The 24,613-nt window shown below is 45.6% G+C and overlaps 1 protein-coding gene across 1 annotated transcript in view; it reads right to left on the reverse strand.

Annotated features, from left to right (window-relative positions):
* Window positions 1-12,918, reverse strand: part of LOC144762941 (serotriflin-like) — a 173,416-nt gene extending 160,498 nt beyond the window's left edge. The window contains exon 1 of the mRNA XM_078648241.1: window positions 12,804-12,918. Within this exon, the coding sequence (XP_078504367.1) occupies window positions 12,804-12,918 (115 nt within the window). The remainder of the gene's footprint in view (window positions 1-12,803) is intronic.
* Window positions 12,919-24,613: the final 11,695 nt, after the last annotated feature.

The raw sequence follows: 24,613 nt of genomic DNA on the forward strand, positions 1-24,613 counted from the left end.
ACTGGGATGGTGCAATGAGCTAAAAAACGGTGTTGGATCTAGCCCTGATCTCTTGACTGGGTGAGAGTACTCTGCTTAATTCAGAGACTCTGTCCATCACCACCCCTTGTTGTAAATAATTTTGTCCACCCTAAGCGTGGAAGGGTATACTCAGATGTGAGTCCCTTGCTCATTGCACCATCAGGATTCAAGCAAGCCGGGCCGAAGACGGCTGTAATGCCAGAAACCGGTCCCCGGAAGCTTGTTTCCTTCCCAGTGTAAGAATTGGCTTTTGTAGTCTGGTCTGCCCTGTTCCCATAATGTACTGGGCCAGGGACAGACTAATTTGCATACAGCCAGGTTCTGAAACTGGGATGGTGCAATGAGCTAAAAAACGGTGTTGGATCTAGCCCTGATCTCTTGACTGGGTGAGAGTACTCTGCTTAATTCAGAGACTCTGTCCATCACCACCCCTTGTTGTAAATAATTTTGTCCACCCTAAGCGTGGAAGGGTATACTCAGATGTGAGTCCCTTGCTCATTGCACCATCAGGATTCAAGCAAGCCGGGCCGAAGACGGCTGTAATGCCAGAAACCGGTCCCCGGAAGCTTGTTTCCTTCCCAGTGTAAGAATTGGCTTTTGTAGTCTGGTCTGCCCTGTTCCCATGATGTACTGGGCCAGGGACAGACTAATTTGCATACAGCCAGGTTCTGAAACTGGGATGGTGCAATGAGCTAAAAAACGGTGTTGGATCTAGCCCTGATCTCTTGACTGGGTGAGAGTACTCTGCTTAATTCAGAGACTCTGTCCATCACCACCCCTTGTTGTAAATAATTTTGTCCACCCTAAGCGTGGAAGGGTATACTCAGATGTGAGTCCCTTGCTCATTGCACCATCAGGATTCAAGCAAGCCGGGCCGAAGACGGCTGTAATGCCAGAAACCGGTCCCCGGAAACTTGTTTCCTTCCCAGTGTAAGAATTGGCTTTTGTAGTCTGGTCTGCCCTGTTCCCATGATGTACTGGGCCAGGGACAGACTAATTTGCATACAGCCAGGTTCTGAAACTGGGATGGTGCAATGAGCTAAAAAACGGTGTTGGATCGAGCCCTGATCTCTTGACTGGGTGAGAGTACTCTGCTTAATTCAGAGACTCTGTCCATCACCACCCCTTGTTGTAAATAATTTGGTGCCACTGACAATGGCAGATGAATTGGCGGTAGGTGGGTTTTTTGACATTTGCCTCTCTGCAGTGCCTACTTCTACTGAGGTGGTTGTCGATATAGGTCACTGCGGGCCCTTTGCAAGTATGGTAGCTGGAAGTGGTGGTGGTAGAGTCGGTGCCACATGCCTCAGAGCAGGTTGAGATGGGGGTGACGTTGATCTACACTGGGGAGTGGCTAACATTCATGATGACTGGCTCATCATCATTCTCCTTTTCTGCACCCAGAACTCTAAGGCTTTCAGGAAACGTGTTTTCTCCTAACCTCTCCTGGTGTGTCTCACTCTGAGATGGAGGTGGCATCTAAGTGGAGTCTTGATCATCAGAAGGGGGACTTCAAGAAGAGATGGTGGATTATCTCCTTTTTCTTGCTTGAGACTTGAAGACAATGGATCTTCTGAAAGAGGGGCTTCTTCTACTTCCTCAACATGAGGAATCTTCCGAACTACTGGTACTCCAGGAGAAACTACTATTGCTGGCTTTAGCTGTTATTGTCCACTTATCTGAGTTTCCTGCAACAAATGGGTGCTACTTTGCGAAAGAGATAAGCCGATTTCAACGTCACTGCTGGTCAGTGTTGCCATGATTAGACTGGCTGCCTTTGTGCCAGACATAGGCTTCGGACTACGTTGGAGTGGGTCCGCTGATGCGGAGGTGCTGTCCCTAGATGCTCCCCAGAGGTTGGTGTGGCATGAGCATGTTTTCTGAAAAAGCAGGCAGGCCAGGAAAGGGGAGGGGATCTTCGAGTCTGTGTCGACTTCAGGTCCTTAAACAAAGAAATATGGGTGGATTCCCATCCACTACCCAACATTAATGACTTATTTTCTTCCACCAAGGGGGCATGTTTTTTTACAAAACTTGGTTTAGCCAGTGCCTACCACCAGGTGGAACTGGATCCTGAATCTCACCATCTTCCACCTTTGTATCACCTCTGGGAACATTTCGCTACTGTCGGATGCCTTTTGGGCTTAAGTCAGCAGCGTCTGTTTTTCAGAGGATAATGAGCAATATCCTTAGAGATGTTCATGGTGCACTAGTATTTCAGGATGATGTTCTCATTTTTGGTAATGATGATGCTCCTCATGATGCTGTCCTCGACAAAGTCTTAACATTATTAAAATAACGTGTTGTTGTGTTAAAAAAAGAGAAGTGTCAATTTCTGCGTTCTAAAGTTGAATATTTGGTACATGTCATTTCTTATGATGGGGTCAGTCCTAGACCAGGATTACTTCAAGCCATCGTTGATGCCCCTGAACCAGTGGAAAAAGCTGGTATGAAGTCGTTACTGGAGCTATGTGAGTACTACTCACGGTTTATTCCCAATTTTGAAACTATTGTACATCCCATAAGTAATCTCCTAAAAAAGGGGGTCAAGTTTGAAGGGCGAAACAAATGTGTTATGGCTCTTAAATTTGTCAAATCTGCTTTAAAAGATGGTGCTGCTTTGAAACCGTTTGACCCCAGTTTACCGTGCTGCGTCACTGTCGATGCCAGACAAGTAGGTTTTGGAGCCACTTTAACTCAGTTAGACAGCAATTGTGAGACAAACCTATTATTGAGAGAGCCCATGAGGGTCACCTCGGATCCACACTTACCAAGCGTCGGATCCGGGACACTTACTGGTGGCCAGGAATGGATGCTGAGGTTGATCTTATAGTCTCCAAATTGTTGTGTCTGCAGCGCAGCTGACAAAAGTTTGAAAGTGTCTGTACCCCCTTTGTTGCCTATTAGGTTCTCAAAAGGTCCTTGGTTGAAACTTGGTACTGATGCCAGGGGGCATATGAAGTTCTTCCAGGTGGGTTCCGTTTCATTTTGGTCCTTATGGATTATGAATCAAAATGGCCAGAGGTCAAGATGGTAAGGGAAGCCAAAACCAAACTATTGTGGAATTTCTGAAATGTGTGGGACTGAGAGAGGGGTTTCCTGAAATTTTAATCTCGGACAATGGAAAACAGTTCATCAGTTCTGAATTTGAGTCATTTCTTCTTGAGTCTGGTGTTAAACACAATAAAAGCTCCTTATACCACCCCAGACTAATGGTTTGGTTGAAAGAATGAACCAAGTGGTGGGGGGAGTGTGTCAAGTGGGCCAGAGCAGGGGGTCATGATGTTTGCAGAGCATTAGATGCTATGGTATGGTTTTACAGAACAACACCTCATCCCTTCACCAAGGTTTCACCTTTCGGACTTTTGAGCGAACTGAAGCCTAATACAAGTTTCAGGCCTGGATGGATGGGTAAGTGAATCAGGTCTGAGTCTGATGCTGCACAGCTAATGTCTATTGCTAATGAGAATATAACTGATACACAAACTAAACAAAAGCAATGTTTTGACTCCAGAAGGGATGTCACATTAACTCCACTTGAAGTGGGGGACAATATTAAGATTAAAACTGCTGTTCATACTAAGAAGGGTGACAGTAATTACAGTGAACCAGTCAAAGTTCTCAAAATTGTTGGAAATGCAGTAAAAGTTGATGGAGGTCATTGGTGGAACCTCAACAGAGTGTTAAAGGTTTGTGTAAAAGAGGCCATCTCACGTACAGCGAGCTTGGGTCCTACTTGTATAAATCAAATTATGGCCAGGAAAAGTTCCAGAAATAATGTTAGACCAGCAAGGTATAGTTTTTTTTTTTTTTTAGAAGAAGAGAAGATATGTTGTATCTTGTGGTATTCCACTGTTCATGGTAATGCTTATTACATGGTGTTTCCCTTTAATGCTGTAAATATTATAGTGCTCTATAATACATGGTCACCTAGCAACTGTTTGTTTCTATGGGATTCCTGATGGAGCTGTTGGTGGAGTTGGTCCTGCTGACTCTGCTGTCCATGTATCCAATAAATATCCAACTTATAACCACTCCTGTCTACTCGGTTACTACAGAATGCTTGACAGATATTGACCAATGTGAACCACTCAGCATCAAAGGGTATATGAAACAGTATTACAGTGAGATTCAGTACCATGGGACAATATTGTATTACAATATTTTAATCTTTCTTAAACCCTGAACTTTCTGTTAGGTTTTTGTAGGCCTATAATCAGGGAAATACATGGACTCCCTAAGATCTCTTTCAATATTCCATATATCATGGACCGAATCACAGGTGAAAGTATAGTCACCTTCTCTGGTGAGAGATTGAACTGGGGAATTAAATGGACTCCATAAGATTTCTTTCAGAATTTCTGTTTGTATCATGGAACGAATCACAGGGGAAGTATAGTCCCCTTCTCTGGTGAGAGATTGAACTGAGGAGTTTAGGAATACTCTGCACTCGGTGTAACAGTTATTCGTACTGGCCCTGTATCTTTTATAAGGCTAATATTCTTGCCTGAGAAGTCTGTGACTTCAGGATTTACAGAATATTTCAAATCAGAGGGCAAATTGTCTGTAGTAATCATGGGGATTAACCCAAAGGCCTGTTTGGCCAATTTAAAATTTACATTCTCATCTCATGATTCTGAAACTCAACACCCTCCTGTGTAGAGCCAATTATGCAATTTAACTTGCAGACGAAGTCCCTGCCCAACAGGTGACACACTACAAACTGATAGCCCTCTACAAAGGAACCTATCTTTACAGGAACTGTTGCTAACCGAGGGTTCATAATTTGTTAATTGGCAACACCTACCACTTGGACTTGTTTTCCCCTGGGGATAGGTTTGGGTGTAACCCTGGGCGTAGTGGGGCTTCGAGGAGTGCCCGGAGTTTAAAACAAACTCTGCACACTCCGCGTAGCTCCACGCCACCCGCCTCCCACCTGCCCTATTCACGCAAGAGATGCGCATGCACGAGCGCCCGCGCATTCACAGTTGTCATCAAGAAGCCAAGATGGAGGACGAAGGCAGCCCGGGAACGCCGCAACTCAGGAAAGGCGTTTTACTACTTTCTATTGTGATTTTTAAGCTTGTAAATAGTTGTTAATAGGGCGGGTGGGAGGAGCGGGGGCTGGTCAACTCCGCCCCACTACGAAGTGTGCAGAGTTTTGCCTACTCCACCTACTTCATAGAGAGGGCATAACTCCGCACACACCGCGGGGGAGTGGAGGTCTCCTCCCACCCTTATTTGGGAGTTCTACTGTCCTAACAGTAAAACAGGTAGCTCCGATGTCAATTAACTGCCAGTCGATGTAATGACTTGTGTAGTAATGGCATTGTGTGGTAACTACGCGGTCGTTGTAATGCCACACAATGTAATGACTCGCCTTCTAACAAGTCATATTCCTTCTTGCCAACGAACGATTGGGGGGACCCACGGGGACTTTCAATGTCTAGTCAGCAGTCGTTTCGCTCACAGTAGAGCTATCTACAAACTGAGAAGTCACTTTAGAGCTCTTAGGTCTGGAGTATAAGCATAGTATACACTGTTCAAATGTACACCAATAGTCTGCGCCTGTCAACTCCGCCAGTATCAGCCCAACATCACTCCAATATTAGTCCTTTGCAGGGAACTCCACTCTGTTTGAGGAGCTTTCCACACTTCGCTGAGCACGTGGCAAAGCAGAGTTTTTTTCCCCACTTGCGCTTGCCAACGCAAGTTGGTGAGTGAGGAAGATCTACCTCCCAGCAGAATTTCTCAACGTGGGCAGTAGCAGATAGTCGTAACTGTACATGTTGAGCAACCTTCTGTCCGCGTTGAGAAAGCCACCACTCGAGCAGCAGACAAGAAGCAGCGTCCTCTTGCACTGCATATGGTGCCATTCACACTGATTTATCATCACAGGACAAACACCTGGCGCTGAAAATCAACACAAACATCATGACCAAACCCCCTCTGCCACTTGCGAAACTCCCATAGCATGACAGACTTATTTGGTCACTTCACGGAGTTCCGCTAACTCCACCCAGGTCTACTGTCAGTGTAGGGCAAGCCCACAATATATGCATGTGACCTACGTCTGGTGTGTGCCATGGGGGGCAGCCCAAGGAGGCCACGGAGGATATCACATTAATTTTGTGGGTTGTGGGAGAGGCCCTATTGAATATGGAAAATTGTAAAAAATTAAATCGCAAGTTACGGGCAATCTTTTTGGGGTATCTAAAAAGGAAAAGTTCTTTCTCTGTCAGTTATCTCCCTGTGCAGCTCTGCCTCCCATCTGGCTTGGAGAGGGCCCAATTGTGGCATAAGAGGAGTACGGCGGCCCAGATACTTGCATTGGATCAAGTGACTACCGTGGTTCATGGTGTGTAGCACCTGTGGCAGCTCATGTGTTTCAAGGTCCTTTCTATCTGATGCCGTGTGTCAGCAAATATAGCCAAGAATAGTAGCATGCATTAAAAACAGTGTTTCAGATAACCCGTGAGTGTGTACAAAATTACAGTGTTGCATTAATAATCCATCCCACAAAGATAACCTAAGGAACTTACCCCTTCCGGCTCCCAGGGATGTAGCATCCCAGCTGTTAAGGTGCCCAATGGGTTGGGGAGGCTGTGCAAGGAAACACTCTGTGCAGAAGGCGAAGGGGAAGCAGTATATCCCTTGGCAATCTTCCAATAGGATAGGGCTGTGTGTAACAAAATGGACCTTGCTGTGAGCATAGGGGGGCCAGGGCCAACAAGCTTATGCAGCTGTCCTCTACGAAGCACTTTGGTGGTGTACTCAATTTCTTCCTAGTTGTTACCGGCCAGTTAACATGCCAGCCATGCAATATGACACTAAGGTCCAGAGCACTAATACCGTCCCTGTCTATCGGAAAGTGCAGCTTAGCTAGACTGATCTATCAGTGACCGTTACCCGGGATCAGTTCTATTAGCAATGTATTTAGCTTGTGAAACACCTGGGCTGTCACTAGGATTGGTAGGTTCACAAAATAGTATAGTAGGCGAGGTGAACATTTTAGGTAGAGCAGGGGCGGCTCTAGGCTCATGGTGGCCCTGGGCAGGGAGCGTAGGTAGGGGGCCCCAGAAGAGGGTGTCCGGCTGGGCAGAGCCCCCACGGAGCTCAGAAAGGGGGTCAGGGTGTTTGGAAGTGGAACAGAGCCGGAGGCCGCCAAATCCCTGCCACTGGGGCCACCACGCAAATATGTATCCATCCTCAGAAGATTATTATATTAAGGATACATATTGGCGTGGCGGTCCCTGGGGTTTGGCGGCCCTGTGCAGGTGCACAGCTTGCACATGCCTCAGGCTGGCCCTGGGTAGAGCCAAATGGCCGGCAACTGACAGGGGAAACGTGCACCAGAAGCCTACCTGCGAGCGGATCGCAGTGACCACCCACAGATAGTAGCCTTCCAATATGTGCGGTGGTTCGCTGTACACTTGAATGCTAAGATAACAAAACAAGCGTGGTGCTACTTTGATTTACAGGGGCCGGAATGGGACCATAGGTTCTCCATAGGTATCATTAAAGTAAATTGCATAGGATTTTTTTGCATTAATCCGGAGACCAGACAGGTCGCCAAACTTAGCCATCAGCTGAGCCGCACCTCCCAGTTTGACCCAATGGTCTTTGAAGTATAGGATCATATTATCTGCACAAAACGATATTGAATAGATTCCATGATTAATATAGATCCCTCCCACCCTACACCCCCCCTACACCCCCCCCCGGGGGGGACACACTGTGGAAGAGGTTCCACCACTAAAACAAACAGTAGTGGTGACTGTGAACAACCCTGTAGAGCCCATGTGATATTTGGTAAGGGGCCAAAATGTATGGTTCCGTCCTGGCTCTCACCGTAGGCTCTGAGTACAGCAGCCACAACAAGAAAACGTATGCCGCGGGTATCCCAAATGCTGCAAGTGGCGCTAACATAAATTCCCAGCAAATGGTGTCAAATCAAATGCTTGTAGAATTACGAGGGTGAGGCAGCTGGCGAATCCGTAGCTCTCTTTAACTGCATCCATGATGTGGAATAAACAGCATATATTTGAGGAGGTACTGCAACAGGGGGCAAAGTCATATTGCTCCACTTATAGTAAGTGGGGGAGTAGGGGAAGTAGTCGGCGAGCCAGAACCTGACTAAAGGTCTTATACTCCATGGTCAAAAATGATAGGTGCCTGTAGGATGACATTTCGTTGGGTGGTTTGTCAAGCTTGAGGAGAGAGGTCACCAGTGCCTCCCAGAGCAAAGGGGGAAGCATCTCATTCTCTAGGGAGGCATTATTTAATTTTTCGAGGTGAGGTATCAGACATGTAGTGTAAGTGGATTGAAATGTCAGTGGCAGCCTGTCTGAGTCTAGCGTTTTATTACGAGAAAGCTCCTTGAAGGCCCCACATATCTCATTGGCAGACATGGGTACTTGAAGTGTCTCTCTGTCAGCTGCCGCCACTTGGTGTAGCACTATCTGACTTAGGAACTATGGGGCATAGTAGCAAGAACCTGTTAAAATTATCGCCATTTTAGCAGCAGGAAACTGCTGCTAAAACGGCGATAATGGGCTTGCTAATATTCGTTATAGATTTCCAATAGAAGCCCAGGTTAGATGTGCAGGACATCTAGCCTGGGCTTCTATTGGACTTCTATAACGCATATTAGCAAGCCCATTATCGCCGTTTTAGCAGCAGTTTCCTGCCGCTAAAACGGCGATCATTTTAACGAGGTTCTTGCTAATATGCCCCAAAGTTATTTCAGCCAGGTCAGTGGGAGGTAGGTCACTTTATAAGTCAGTATAGTAATCCCGGAACGTCGTATTGATTTCCAATTGCTGCTCAACTGTACCGTGGTATCGAGTGTGTATTGAAAGGATGGATGTAGGGGACTGTTCAGATTTAATCGGTATGGTGAGTAGTGTATCTGATTTGTCCGCTACTGTGTGCATTCTTTGGATATAGGCCCTATAGTCTATAATCAGGAGGTGTTCCAGAAGTTCAGCATAGTCCACCCGAGCATTTTGCAATTGGGATACAATGTTTGCATTTTGCACCGCTGCCTGCTCCAGTGGACCTAAGCTATCCTCTACTTGTGTGAGTTCCCTCAAGCCCACCTCACGTGCACTCACCAATTTGTTAATAGACATCCCTTGCACCACCACCACCTTAAAAAGGCTCCCATTGACCAATAAGCAGGAGTCTGTTCCAGTGTTCTCTGCAAAATATGTATCAATGACTGTAGTAAGTGTCGCTCGAAACACTGCGTCCACAAGTAGTAGTGGTTGGAGGCACCAGGTAGGGATCAGGTCAGTACATAGCCCCATGTTAGTGTGATTTTCAGTGGCTTATGGTCTGATAGGGTCTTACCTAGGTATGTAGGGTGGTGACGTGTGGTTGTAGATGGGAAGTGTAGATCTTGACCCAAAGGTATCAGAGCGCTTTACATGAGCACCAGTTGTGTTACAGATGGACACATTAATTTTTGTAACGAACGGGGAGATTAAATGATTTTCCAAAAATCACAGGATGTTGAGTGTCCCTTGTGTACACTCAAACCCGGTTCCCAAGCTTGGAGGTCGACCGCTCTAGCCGTTTGGCCACAACTTCTCTCTGAGCGCCCTCCTCTTTGCATTGTCAGCACGATCTTGGAGTAGATCCACCTGCCTGTGCAACTGCGCCACCAGAAATACATGTTCCGCTTGGCATAGCGCTAATGTGAACAGCGCCTTCTTATTAGTGTTCACCCTTTCAGCCAGTTTGTGGTGGTCACCCTTAAGAAGGTTGATATTTGTTGCAACGACACCCAGCTGTTGTTCCATAGCAACTCTAGAGTCCTGTATCCCCTCTAGAATAATGATTAGTTTGTCCACGCTGGGTGCCGCCATTGTAGAGGGTGTTTTGGGCACTGTTCAATAGGTAGAAATCATAACCTCAGTAACTGATCCCCACACTTAGTGTACTAACTACTACAATATAGAGAAACGTTTTCAATTATAATACAAGCAAGAAAGGCAGCGACAGCCCTTTTGTCATAGTCCACTCAGGGCCACTTCACCTAGACTCACAGATTGTGGGTGGGTCCACAGAGAACCTTTCATTTAATCGGCATGCTGTAGGTATCAGATGATGGTGTCGGGGCTTACATGAACGTGGTCAAAGAGTTCACTGTACAGGGAGGGCAGCGTGTTTAGTAAGTGCATGCATGGACCTCAGTATTAGGAGTAACATGCATAGTAATCAGTAATCCTGCGCTGCCTGCCTCCACACCGGCGCTGTGCTCCAGCTGGCCACACAGTCCTTCACTCAACTGCCCTAGTGGCCATCCAATTGTCTCACTCATCCCGGGCCTTGGCTCGGTGGCCAGCAAGCAGTAGTAATGTAGGGAAGGTCTCCGCAATCCAGGCCCATAGGATCCATTCCCTGAAGTTTTCCCCAGGCGACTCATGTGTCCCACCCCCTTGGCCCCATCACAGCGCTGCAGGCAGGCACAGCAAATGCAGGAGCTCACTATAGGCCCAGGGCCCAGGGTGTGCAGGCCTCACATGTGTTGAAACAGGCAGCAACAGGCAGGGCCAGCCATCTTGTTAATAGTCCAGGCCTTCAACCCGCAGTCAGTGCTTCTGCATGCTACACTTACCTGGTCATGGATCATGGTCTTGGTAGGGCACTGAATAACTTTGTAGTTCCCCAGCCCGGCATCACCTAACGTCTCAGGCAGATAAGGGTATCGGCTGTTATCGGACACAGCAGACCGATGAACCGGCTGGCAGGTGGGTCAGAACCGGTGCAGTTGGATCTCCGGATTGTCACCCTCTGTGCCTTCTCAGTGTCACAGCTCTTCCGGCAGCCTGTCTGACAGGCAGCGTGAGAAGGGGGGCAGTGATCATGAAGAGAGCCCACCTGTGGCCCGTGAGCACTGGCCCAGTGCTAAATCAGTTTTGGCGCCACTTCTCCCTTGTAACTTGGCTGAAGCCCCACTCGCCTTGCTGCCAACATCAGTATCTAGTCAGTGGGTACAGGGGAATCACTGTGCCCATTTTGGGGGTCCAAATGCCCTCGCCTGGTGCCAGATTCAGGAGATTTTTGGCCCAGAGAACTTTGGAATTATGCATCCACCATCTTGGGCAGTTGGACATGCCCCCCATCACCTTCTTGTGTACTTGAAATACAACCAAAATGCCTCGCAAAGCCGCACTCAGTTGTACTAAAAGTGGGGCGTGATTTGACACAAGTAGGGTACATGGATGGTTAGGGTCCCTTGAAGACTTGAGTAACAATTGGACTTTTGACCTGAGCAGCACTCCTTGTGCAGCTCTGGTTTCTGATACTCAAATGCAGTTTTGAGTGTTAGGACATTGTTCCCAGCGCTTTACTGACTGATTGGGATTTAGGGTCTGACTACAGGGCCAAACCTTCCTCTACACCTAAGGGATCTGAAAATCCTCGCCTTAGAGTAAGTTACAAAGACCATTGTATGCCCCTTTACCATGTATGTCAGCCACACTTCATGGCTCACTGTTTTATTCGCATGATTGCAGGATTGTTCATGGACCATCACTACAAAAATGTGATTTTGCATTTGTTCCTCCATGAGTCTCAATACTAACCAACAAATGTGTGTGGCTTAGCCCACATAAAAATACTAGTGCAGCAGGCGATTCAGACTGCACTGTAATCAGCATTGTAGGAGTGATATAACTTTTGTATAAGAGTTGATACACACATATTGTTCTGTTTTTTGTATATTACGTCAACCCGCTTATCACTGTATACAAATTTGTATCTTTGTACCTTTGGTACTAAGTGCCCCTTACAGAACTGCCTCTCTTCCGCTTATTCAACAGCACCATTGGCTGCCAGTGCGAAAACGTATAAAGTTTAAAGTTTGTTGCATCTTCCCATAAGGCGGTGTATGATAACGGCCCAGTTTACCTCGCAGAGAAATGTAATTGCTCTGGTTCCAAATCTCTTCTAGTGGTTCCTCGGGTCAAGAAGTCAAGGACTGGCCGGCAATCTTTCTCGCGTCTTGCCCCCCCCTTACTGGAATCAGCTTCCCACCTCACTGAGGCAATGCCCGGACCTTCGTCATTTTAGAAAGTCTCTGAAAACTGCTCTGTTTTTGACTCACTTTTGCACCAGCCTTATCCTGTATGCCCGCAAGTGCAGAAATACCCCTCTGGGGGTGATTCAGGCGCTATACAAAATCCATAAATAAATAAATAAATATATTCAAACCGTATATTAATTCTTTTAAATCATTGCCCATCCACCATACTTATAGAGGGATACCTTGGGTGAGGTATTATATTTTTTACAGGTAGCTTCCCCTAGACACCATAGCATACAAAGAGCTCCCTTGAATACAGTTGAGCCCACCCTGGCTTTTTAGGTTCGGGGTGAACCCGATGATGAAGCATGTCACTACCAAAGTGGGTGGGAGTTATATATAAAACAAGCATTTGCAATGCAATTGGTCTCGCATTGGCATTGTAAATGACAATGCCTTTTATTTGTGTTTTGAAAACCTGCAAGTGGTGCGTGAACAGGCACTCCTAGTCCTTGCTAACGAGAAGCAAGGCTGGCAGTAACTGCGCCTCTTTTACTGCCAGCCTTGCTTGTTGGACAGAACTTTCTTGGAATTAACCCTTCTGAAAAACATCTTTTTCGTGTATTTTTATAATGTAATTTATTTGAAAATATTTTCAGCTTCTTAGGCCCCAATTAAATGTATCATCCATTCTAAAATAAAATATTTTAAAAATAAGCAGACAATGTAACCATTAAAACACTTTTACCAGGGGGCGTGGCTTGCTCAGCCAGCATGGTGGACGCAGCTTGAATAGGCTCCGTGCGTCCGCCACATTTATCCTTCGAATTTCCTACCCCAACCGATTGGTGCAGCTCATCCATGGCTCATAGGATGGAGAATTCACTCAGTGTGCCTGGTGTGGAGCCGGAGAAGGATCGCTGGTGGGCTCAAGCACTGCGTAGAACTTGCTGTGGCCGAGGCTCAGCGCCCCCTTGCCTGCCGCCCGATCTTGTGTGGATGCAGCCTCATCCTGGGCCTGGACCGGGTTTCGACCCAGAGGTGAGGCGAGAGGGTATTCCGGGGTGGCTAAGCGTGGGCGGCCGGTTGTCACACACCCCTGCCTTACCGGGCCTGTCTGGGTGTCGGCCTTAATCTCTGGTGGGGGTCTGGACTGAGGAGAAGCCCTGTCGGCCCAGCCAGGATTCTTGCTGTGGTTTCGGGGCTTGTCCGGGCCCGGGCACCAGCCGGCATGGGGGACCGGATGCCATGGGGCCATGGGGGCTTGGGGCGGTGGTGCCGTGTGCCGCATCTGCGGGGCCCAGCCGGCGCCGCAGGAAGTAGAGCTCCCTTGGGGAGGACACCCGTGTGCCTGGTGCCGAAGCGCAATTTCCCGACCGTGGCAGAGTCATGCTTGGCATCCATTGGTGCTAGTGTGGGACGAAAAGTCCGCTAGCAGGATTGGGTTGCCTTAGGGCTCAGGCTTGGGTTCAGGGCTTGGGTTCGGGGCCTCGGCGTGGATTACGCGTGAGCTGCCATTTTGGCTCTCCCTACAGGCATTGGCCCGGCTGGCCTTTTCATCCCCTCTGCACAGCTGATTCGTGTCCCGTGACTGGAGTTTAGGAGTTGGTATGTTCCAATGTGGTGTGCGGTGGACCTAGGGGCCGAGCAGTGCTTCTAAATTTTGCACTGCTGGAGAGGACACTGTCCCTTGGTGCGTGGGTTTCAAGGGTGTACTGCGTGCTAGTGGTCCGGCGAGCTAGGTTCCAGTAGAGGGGCCTGCTTGGCTGTTCGCTGCTGGTTGCGGAGGCAGCTGGATTAGATCCAGTACGGCTTGTGCCCTAGTGGTGGACAGATTCCGAGAGGACCGACCGCAGTGCGCTCTCTGGAGAGTCCCCCCCAGGTGGTAGATTGGAGCCCCTGCAACCTTGTGTGCCTCGCCAGGCCAGGATCTACCCCCAGAAATAGCCAGAGTCATTATTGGCAGCATCATAATGGGGAAAGACAAACCCGGTGCCACACGTCCGAAACAGAGCACTCTGGACCAGTTTGCAAGTGGGGGCCCTATACCTGGCCCCATTCCGGATAATGCAGTTTTGCTAGCTGCCATTATGGATGCAAGGGACACACTGGAGGCCAAAATTGACGCAGTGGAAACCAAAGTCTCACTTCTGCCTCAGGACCTGCGAAAGGCTGTTGACCGCATCACCGAGGCCAAGTCGCGGGTGTCATCTGTGGAAGATAATGTGAAGACCCTCCAACAGCAGGTCAATAAATTGACTGTGATTTAGCAAGAGCTTGCTGCCCGAGCCGAAGACGCAGAAGGCCGCGCCAGGGGCAACAACCTCTGTTTTGTTGGTTTTCCAGAGGGCTGCAAAGGCAGCTCCATGAACCGCTTTCCTACTTCATGGCTTAAAGACCTGCTACCAGCAGATAAGATCTCAGTGTGTTTTGTGGTCAAAAGGGTCCACTGGACACTTACAAGAAAGCCACCCCATGGAAAAAATCCACGGCCGGTCATCACCAAGTTGCTAAACTATGCAGACAGAGACGCAGGGCTGCAGCATGGCCAGTTGAATAAGGATAAACTTGTCTTCGACTACAGGCCCATCATGACTTTTCTGGATTACACCCATTTGGTGCAACAACAAAGACAGTCTATCACAACAGCAAAACGGATGATACATGAACTCAATATCTCTTACGTGTTACTTTATCCTGCCAGGCTCCAAGTGATTTATAATTCCAAAACATTTTTTTCCAATTCTCCTGAAGCAGTTTTCACCTGGTCTGACGAAAGGGTCCACCTGAAACTACACTCCCCACCACCACTGGAGTCTGACTATGCTAGGGGCTCGCAGCGGAATAGACCACACAGGACGAAATCAAAATGGCGGCAATGCTCCTGTTCTGACCGATGATCTTCCAGCCCTGAACGAGCATTTTGACTGACCTGTGATACTCAAATTAGCACATTATTGTATGTTCATGGGTTGGACTTACACTGATTATTCTGCACCAAGTAGAGGTGGATGCTATGCACAGTGGCTGACCTGCACGGTCACTAGTACCCCACGGTTCATGTTTTATGGGGTGGTTGGGATCTATTGGTGGGGGGCCTTGTAATCAGAGGTTGGGGTCCTGGATTGCTGCTCACCGCTACAGATGCTCCAAGTTCTTATCAGTATCAGGAGGGGGGGATGGGGCATACCGAAGGGGGGGTTCCAGGAATGCAGAGTTATGTTATTTGTTGTTAACACACACAGAAACACATCCCATCCTTCATTAGGCAGACGATTACTCTCAGACGCAGACTAGATATATGGCCACTCAGGCAGCAGTTTCCCATATTGGTGAACTGACGGTGGCCACGTGGAATGTCCGGGGGCTGCTCAACAAGGTCAAATGGGGGCTGTCCTTAGGCAAGCTAAATGATATGGGACTGACATTCTTTTACTGCAAGAGACTTATCTCCTGGGCAATAAGGTTCCCTACTAGCTAGGTTTGGGGTCCAACAGGTATGTAATGCAGGTTTCACTAGGGGCTCCTGTGGAACTGCTATTCTTATCCATGGTCATGTCCCCTTCATCCATACTAAACACTGGGTGCATCCTGGGGGTAGATATGTCCTCCTGACGGGAACTTTCATGGTGAACCGCTCACGCTGGGCAGTGTGTATGCACCCCCGTCCCTTGGGACCACGTTTGTAGATGGTTTGACTCGACTGTGGGGTGAACTTCCAGAGGGTCTGTCCCTCCTGGGTGGCAACTGGAATGACATTATGACACCACTTGATAGGCGACCGGGATCGGGGGTAGTCTCCCCGTAGGTACCTCTAAATTATCATTGCACATACTTGTCAGCGGTACATGGTTCCTTGTCTCGGCTAGATTACTTGTTCATGCCACTAAGCTATGTCCACAGGTTTGCCCAGGCCTCACGTCTTGCGAGAGGGTTGTCGGGTCACTCTCCAGTCACGGTGACACTCCTAAAGGTCCCCTTTTAGATGGTGGATGTTCCTGCGGCATCAGCGTGATCCTGATTACCAGGAATGTCTACACACTGCGACCCAAGATTATATAACCTTAAATATCGACTCCTCAACCTCTAAAGTAACCCTGTGGAAGGCCCTGAAACCAACCATTAGAGGGGATATTAGATATAGGACTAACAACAAAAGCAAGCGCTCCACCCCGAGGATTGAATTAGAGGCCCAGTGCATTTCCTTGGAGACGCAACACACGCTAGAGCCCACTTTAACTCTTCGGAGAAACCTGTCCCTTGCACAACAACAGCTGCACCATCATCTTACAGAGGAGGCAAAAGAAATCTGGTTAGCGTGCCAATATCGAATTTACCAGTGGGGGGACAAATCCAGTAAAATGCTACATAGATTATGTCAGGCCACGCAGACCCCGGCCACAGTTCCAACCATCAGGGGTAGTGATGGTCCCTTGCATACATCCCCGGTGGAAGTGGTGGAGGAATTCACGCATCATTTCTCCATGTAGTACACCCGGAGGGAACAGATCGCGGGTGATCTCATCGCAAAGGTCCTACAAGATATACCTCCTCAGCGGCATTCAGATCAGATAAGAGACCAATTAGACGTCTCCATTACAATAGATGATTTAACAGCTGCATTAAACGTGATGCGCCCAGGTGGAGCTCCGGGTCCTAACGGGTTCCCTATGAAGTTCCTTTGCTCTCATATGGCTGCGCTGGGCCAGCACTTATTGGAAACGATTCAGGAGGCCCTTGAGAAGCGACTACTGCCTCGGGACTGGCGTCAAGCTGAAATTGTTGTCTTTTTAAAGCCCGCCGCCCACCTGAGGACCGGTTCCTCATACCGCCCTATCTCCCAAATCAACTTCTAATCCAAGCTACTGGGGAAAGATCTTGTGGATCGCTTGTGGTCCTGCATACAGGATTTGGTCCATTTGGATCAATCTGACTTTATGGTGCATCGGGCCACCCGACATAACATTCGCTCGGTTCACAACACCATGGCCTTGGCCCCGGAGCTGGGCGGCCCTGCGGACTGACTCTTGGCAGATATAGATAAGGCCTTCGACTTCCTTAGGTTGGAGTACCTATTACAACTCTTAGGATTGATCAATTTCGGTCCACGTTTTCTAGCGTATGTGTTCCTACTCTATACGGAACCTATGGCCTCAGTGCGCATCGCTGGTCATCTTTCTCCCTTCTTCCCCATTGGTCGAGCTAAGCTGCAGGGTTGCCCCCTGTCCCCTCCCCTCTTTGCCTTGGCAGTGGAGCCTCTGGCACCGTGGGTTCGTAGGGATCCGGTGCTCAGAGGCTTTGACTGGCCACGATCACAGCCAGATCGTATTGCATTATACGCAGATAATGTCTTGTTTTTTGGCCCACGCATTCTGCAGATTCTCCGGGTCTTGGGCCAGACCACTGGACTTCACACCAACCCTGCTAAATCAGTACTGTTCCCAGTATGTGGCCATCAGGGCAGTAGCATGTGGGCATGCCAGGTAAAACATGCCACAGAGGGTTTCTAATACTTGGGAGTGTTTGTGTCTCCCTGTCCACAGATTTCATGTGCAAGCAACAAGAATCAGTTCTTCGCCAACCTTCGTGATGAGACTACTATTTGGTCTTCCCTACCTCTCTTTCTGTATGGACGGTCTGCCATTTTTTAATTCCCATATCACATACCGCGAGCGTGGTTTGCGCAAATTAACACCATACATAATACATTTTGATGGGGGGAGGGGCAATTAGAGTGGCACTACACCTGTGCGCAATCCACCTATTGCAGAGTCATAGCTTCTGCTGACGTATACTCCTACTACGCAGCAGCTCACCTTTTAGTATTCAACGACAGGTGGTATAATTCACCTAGTGACCCGGCGTTCGCACTAGAAAACACAGCCATGGAAAGGACTTCCCTCCTGCGGTTACTATATAGTGCACAGAATCACGACTTATTACCACACGCCAGCCAAAAAATGATCAGGCTATGGTGGTATACCATCTGGCGAATGAGATGGCACATGCGGCTGATGCAGGTGACGCCCTTATGGCAAGGTAATTATTTACCAACATTTAAGTTTTTCTGTGCACTCTATCTACAAGTGCTTTAATCTTTAATGAGGGTAATGAAAATCTTGCTGACTTGTCGCCATGACACAGGACTGCGTGAGAGTTTTGTCCATGCTCACAGTAGTAACATTTAAATGTGTTACACTCCTACTGTAAGTGCTGAACGGTTCAGGCGACTTTTAAAGCGGGCCAATTGTACTTGATACTTTTGCCATGATATGATCACTATTCCATGAGACAATTTTGAGAGTGGGATCACGTTATTTCTAACTTCATATTATATAATACTTCTCAGAGTGTAGATGTTCTGCATTAGCGTTATGAACTGTTGAAATGATGAACTCATTTTGTATATATGCTCATTTGGTTTTCCAGTATTTATTCGTAGACCTATGATGAAGGGTCGATAAGTGACCCGAAATGCATTGGGTTTGTTAAAATACTGCGTTTTGATGCTATAAAGTTGCAATTATGAATCATAAAGGAATTAAATTCTTTTGAAGATTGGAATATGAATGAATAAATTCATGGAATTATAAATCATTGATTTCCACACTGGGGGACATTATGCGGGGAAAACGGAAACAAAAACTAATTTGACATATATGGTTCGTAAAATGAAACAGTCACGAAATAAACTCTTGAAGGAGTAAACCAAGATCCCAAACAACAAAGAACTACTAACCACCATAAAATCATTAAATAAAAATCTGAGGAAAATAATCTGGAATGAAAAAACTAAAGCCAAGCACGATCTGTGGACAAAGATTTTTTATGCCAGCAATCAAGCAAACTCAAGGGAGTTTTGGAAAATGATAAATAGCTTAGTAAGACCGGCTAAAACTGTTGTGTCATCTGTACTAACTGAGACCGAATGGGTAAACTTTTTGGGGAACCATTTAAATCCGGGTTGCAACATAACAGAAAGATATGATCTTAAAAGGAAGGAGACATCAAACCCAGAAATGGAAAATTAAATTGATATAACACAAGTTCAAGTGGCTAACTTAATAAAAAAACAAAAAGACGGTGCACCAGGTCCAAATGGTATCCCTTTTGCCCTCTACAAGGAGGATCCAGGCATTTGGGCCGAACACCTAACTAAAGTCTTTAATGAAGTAGTACAGAGAGGGTTGACCCCCGAATCATGGAGAGGGTCACTAATATCCCCTATCTTTAAAAAGGGAAATTGGGCCCCACCGGAGAACTACTGTTTGATAACATTACGAGATACAGACGCAAATTTGTTTTCAGGGATCTTGTTGTCAAGCCTATCGGACTGAGTAAAGGAAAATGAAATTCTCCCGCCAAACAAAACAGGCTTTATTAAAGGTCTAGGAACGACAACTAACATCCTAGCCTTATCGATATTAATGGACAAAGCAATTGCAATAAAACAACCATTGTACTTTTGCTTTCTCGATTTTAAATCAGCTTTCAACTGTGTGGACAGAGAACGACTTTGGGAAAAGCTACGACTGCAAGGGATCCCACCACAACTACTACAGTTGATTTGTCTCCTCCATACACACACCTGGGTAAGAGTGCGGATGGGTTATGGTCGATCATTAACTAAGGAAATAGCGACATCAGGACGCCTAAAGCAAGGCTGCGTACTTGCCCCATTACTATTTAACCTGTTCCTAGCGGATTTAACGGAGGTTCTTAACATATAAATACTCATCCACCTAAGCTTGCTGACAAACACAAATCAAACCTACTATATGCAGACGATATTGTCCTTTTAAGTAATACAAAAGTGGGATTACAACTCCTAATAGCGCGATAATCTGAGTATGCAAAAGAAAATAGGATGGTAATAAATTAATCAAAATCCAAAGTCATGATGATTACAAAAAATTCAAGAAGGAAATACAAGTCAAAATGGTTTCTTGGAAAGTCACAATTAGACCAAGTAGAAACCTATACATATTTGGGTGTTATATTTAACGATAAAAGAACCTTTCTTCCACAGAAACTTGAAATCCATAGGAAATCAAATGCCTTGACATCAGAATTTAGGACTATCCAAAAATCTATCAGCGAACTTACCTACCGCCCATTTCTGCAAAACTGTTACCCTCGTTAACCTACGGCAGTGAGGCCTTAAATAGAAAAGATGCAGCTATTATAAACAATGCTACCTTAAAAATGTTCAAAATCCTTTTCCATTTGCCCACCAACACATCACAAGCACAAGTCAGACTGCACTTTGGTCTAAATAACCAACTGTATGCTCAAAAGGGTCATATAATTAAAGTCTGGTATTGAATAAAAAATGACCAAGACAACTTAATGTCCCAGTTAATTTGGAGAGAAATTAGCAGCAAATCACCTGCTTAGCAATACTTGGATGCGGCCTTGGAAGAATTTAAGGTTAGGCCGGTTTGGGACTCTTCTATTACTCAGGAATCATTTTAGTAAATTGTCAATAAAATAACAGATCATTTATCATTGCTAAACCATAAAGCCACTTTTGCAAAAAGGAAACATGCATGGCCCATAATAATGGTTTTTCAAAAAAGATGGTAAAGCAATACTTGATCACGCCATGGTCGCTGAAAAACAAGCAAATCTTTATTAAATCACGTTTTGGTGTACTACGGGGACTATGCCATCTACCACCTTGGAAAAAGTATGAACAGGATACTGTATGTAGACTGTGTAGATCTGGGGAGGAGAATAATATCCACCTATTGTGTCTCTGTTCTGAACTGAGAAATGAAAGAGTAACTGTATTAAAGAGTCTATTTAATGAAAGTGGGGTGAGAACTTGCAGACAGGCACTGATCCTATGTCTTTACCCAGATGATTTACCTTTGAATTCTGCTCTGGCAAAATTTTTTATGAAAGTGTGGAAAAAGTTAGAACTCCAGGAAACATAAAACAAATATTGTAAATAATTTTATCAAAAATATTCACTCAAATAATATGTATCGCATTTAAAAATAATTGATGCTATTTAAACTGTATATATTGGATTATTGCATGCATTTGTATTATTGTAAGATTTTAATTAATCAAACAATAAAGAATATATATATAACTTAAAGGTTAATGTGTTGATCACAAGCAAATGTTTAATGGGTTTATGAAATGTTGCTGATACATGTTTATAACCTGATGATCGAAGGTACCATGCCAAGTAAAAGGCCTCAGTCGGCTAATACAATAATGTGTTATATTAATTATTGTAAATTCATTTTAGACATTTATTTTGAATGCAGGACAAAGGAAAAAAAATGCCACAGCACTTTTATCCTAACTTTGAATCACATTTTTAATTAATCTAAATACATTACACTCAAATAAAAATAAATTCCTTCCCTGGGGATCATTATGCGGGGCACCAGCCTTAAACCCTTTCAGGGTTTCCCTGCAGGAGGAGTTTCATCTCCATAAAACCCAGTTTTACAGGTACATCCGTTTACGCCATGCTTTGACCCCCTTGCTTGCAAACCTAACTGACCTCCCTGAATTTGATTCGCTACAAGGCCGTCTTCTTATGGGCATCCTAAGCGCACACAAAATAAGACAGATATCCCAGACACTGACGACACACTCCAATACGACCCTACATAAAGCGAGGAAGTCGTGGCAGGATGACATCCCAGTACTGACGTACGATGACTGGGCTGAGGTGATAGCTAGTCCTCGGGGCGCCGCTGTAGCCTCCAGATACGGTCTTATTCCGTTTAAGTATGTTCATCGCGTGTATTAGACACGTCTTCGTCTTTGGAGGATGGGAGTTGTGGCATCCCCTCAGTGCTTACGCTGTGACAGGGAGGAGGGGACATTTGTCCATACAGGATGGAGTTGCACAGCATTACAGCCTTTCTGGCGTGGGGTATCGACTTCCCTTAAAGAGGTGCTGTCCTGGGACCTTCCACATGATCCCCGACTATTTCTGCTTCATAGCATAGAGGACACAGGTGGGAACTGATATAAGCAACACCTACTCTTCCTCACCCTCAAAATCACCAAACGTGATATTGAACAGTTATGGAAGGGAACTTCTCCACCGACAATAGGAAAGTGGCGAAGAGAGCTAGGCAAATGCATCGGCGCAGAGATGGTGGTATTTCAAGCGAGGGGTTGCCCCAATAACAAAAAAATATGGTCATGATGGGCTACATACTGGGGAATCAGCTTCCCTCCTATTCCTTCGCAATCCCTGTAAAAGTAGCTCCATGGGATGTTTGTGGGACACAATGTATGATGTATTGTTTTATCTCTTTGGGTATTCGTTTGTACTGAAATTTGTTTGCCAATGCGGGTGGGGTGGGAAAGTCTGCGTAAAGTTTTCAGTTTTTTCACTTTTGTTATATACACAAACTGTACCCATTGATATTTCCATGTCTGGTAACCTTTCAGTATCTTGTCTCTATGTGGATTATGTTAGGTTTTCGCGCAAGTGGTACTTTAAAAACCTAATAAAATATGTTTTCAAAAACAAAAAATATGTTTACCAGATAAAATGAACTAAATAGTTAATACAAATGCAGATTCAAACGAAGGTAATTTCTTTTCATGTTAAACACACTCTATTCACACTGAACGTGTTGGAGGGCAGCCTCCCTGTGAAAACACTATCATATCCCTCCCTGACTAAATACAACCCCCAGCAATTCAAACAATGCCGTCTAACCACCTTTCCCCTCGACTAGGCCCTTGCATTTGAGTCGTCTATCTGGACTGCCTAGGTCCACAAAGTATGCCCCTGTGGGACAGCCCTACATGCCCGTTTTCACGAGATCTTTAAACAGCAGGGGCCATATTATCAAGTAAGGCCGATACATTATCGCCGCTTTTATCAGCAGGAAACTACCGCTAAAGCGGCGATAATGGGCTTGATAATAGGCCCTTGTGAATTCCCATAGAAGCCCAGGTTAACACCAGAACCTGGGCTTCTATGGGAATTCACAAGGGCATATTATCAAGCCCATTATCGTTGCTTTAGCGGCAATTTCCTGCCGATAAAAGTGGCGATAATGTATCGCCCTTTCTTGATAATATGGCCCCAGATTCTGTGCAGTTCTTTTTTGCTAGGTGATGTTTATCGCCAAGTGGTGTTTCCCCTTCAAAATCGTCCCTATCAGCAGCCTACAAGTCAACTTTAAAGTACACAGTAGTGCAGTTAACAAATGTTGAGTATATATGAACACATGGTCAGTTTTATTTGTTAGTGTAAGCTTTCCAATACATGATCAGCCATTTAAGCAACGGAGCTCAAAGTAGCTCATGAAATAATCTTAAATCTTAAGCTATGATGTGTTTGTTTGTTAATCGTAAAGGTTTAAATAATGCATGTTCAACCATATTTCGTACTGTAAAATTTGTACAAATATTTAGGTCAGTCACAATTTTAGCTGTGGCGTTTTTACTATTAATGATTTCTAAAAGTTAATAGTTTTATGTTCCAGCTTTTTAACATCAACCTCACAGCAGTCAGTTATGTTTGCTATTGTAAAGTTTTTATGAATGCTTAGTTTTATCTAACTTTAAGCTGCTGCATTTGAATGGTAATGCTTTTTATAGTTGAGCAGTATCATATTAAAGTTTGTAATCACCAACCCCACAGTCTGGCCATGACTGGCCAGTGACTGGCCATTAGCCACTGTAAAAAAAACTTTTCAAAGTATGTAAAGCTTTATTGGCATTCTAGCAGTGGTGAGTTAATCTTCGAATTATTTTTTTTATAATTGTACAATTGCTCAACAAACTCTAAATCTAAACACACATAGAATGTCAGATGTATCTGAATGCAACTGAAATCATTCTACCAATATTCATTTACCTACAACCGACCATAATTATATATTAATATCCAAAGGAATCGTTTTGTGTAACCTTAGCATAATGAACAATCAAGAAAAAGAACAGCAAGTTTGTAGACCTAAATCTGTAATATGCAGGTCACTTCTTTGTGTCGGTTCATAATTCATTAGGCTGACTACGCTATATGACAAAAATAAGTGATTGTGTCCTGCATGTAATGCAATGGAATTTACAGCGAAAACAGTAACCCACAGACCAGTTTACAGATAACACAACTCTGCTATGCTTCATACTTTACAGCAGGTGCAGTCAAACTCCTGTAAAGCAACATCACAGAATCCTCCTGGCCTACACCCGTATTTTGTTGATATTTATAGCCCTAGGCTTACTGGGGGGCATCTGAAGGGTTCCACCTGTAGATCTGAGGTCTGTATTATCCTCCTTCATATTTAACCCACATTCCCCTAGATGCATCAAGCATCCATTTTGCGATTCCTTATTAGCGAAAAATAAGGAATCGCTAATAAGGAATAGCAAAATGCTATGCAAGAAGTAATCACATTAAAAATAGCGATTTCTTACAATTCCTTAATTGCGACTCGCAAATTGCGAGTCACAATTAAGGAATACCTCCCCATTCATAGGCCCATAGGAATGAATAGGAAGACATTCTCAATTTGCGAATCACAATTAGCGAATCGCAAAATGAGAATGCGATTTCAAGGG

The sequence above is a fragment of the Lissotriton helveticus genome, chromosome 6 (assembly GCF_964261635.1).
Source record: "Lissotriton helveticus chromosome 6, aLisHel1.1, whole genome shotgun sequence".
NCBI classification, from domain to species: domain Eukaryota; kingdom Metazoa; phylum Chordata; class Amphibia; order Caudata; family Salamandridae; genus Lissotriton; species Lissotriton helveticus.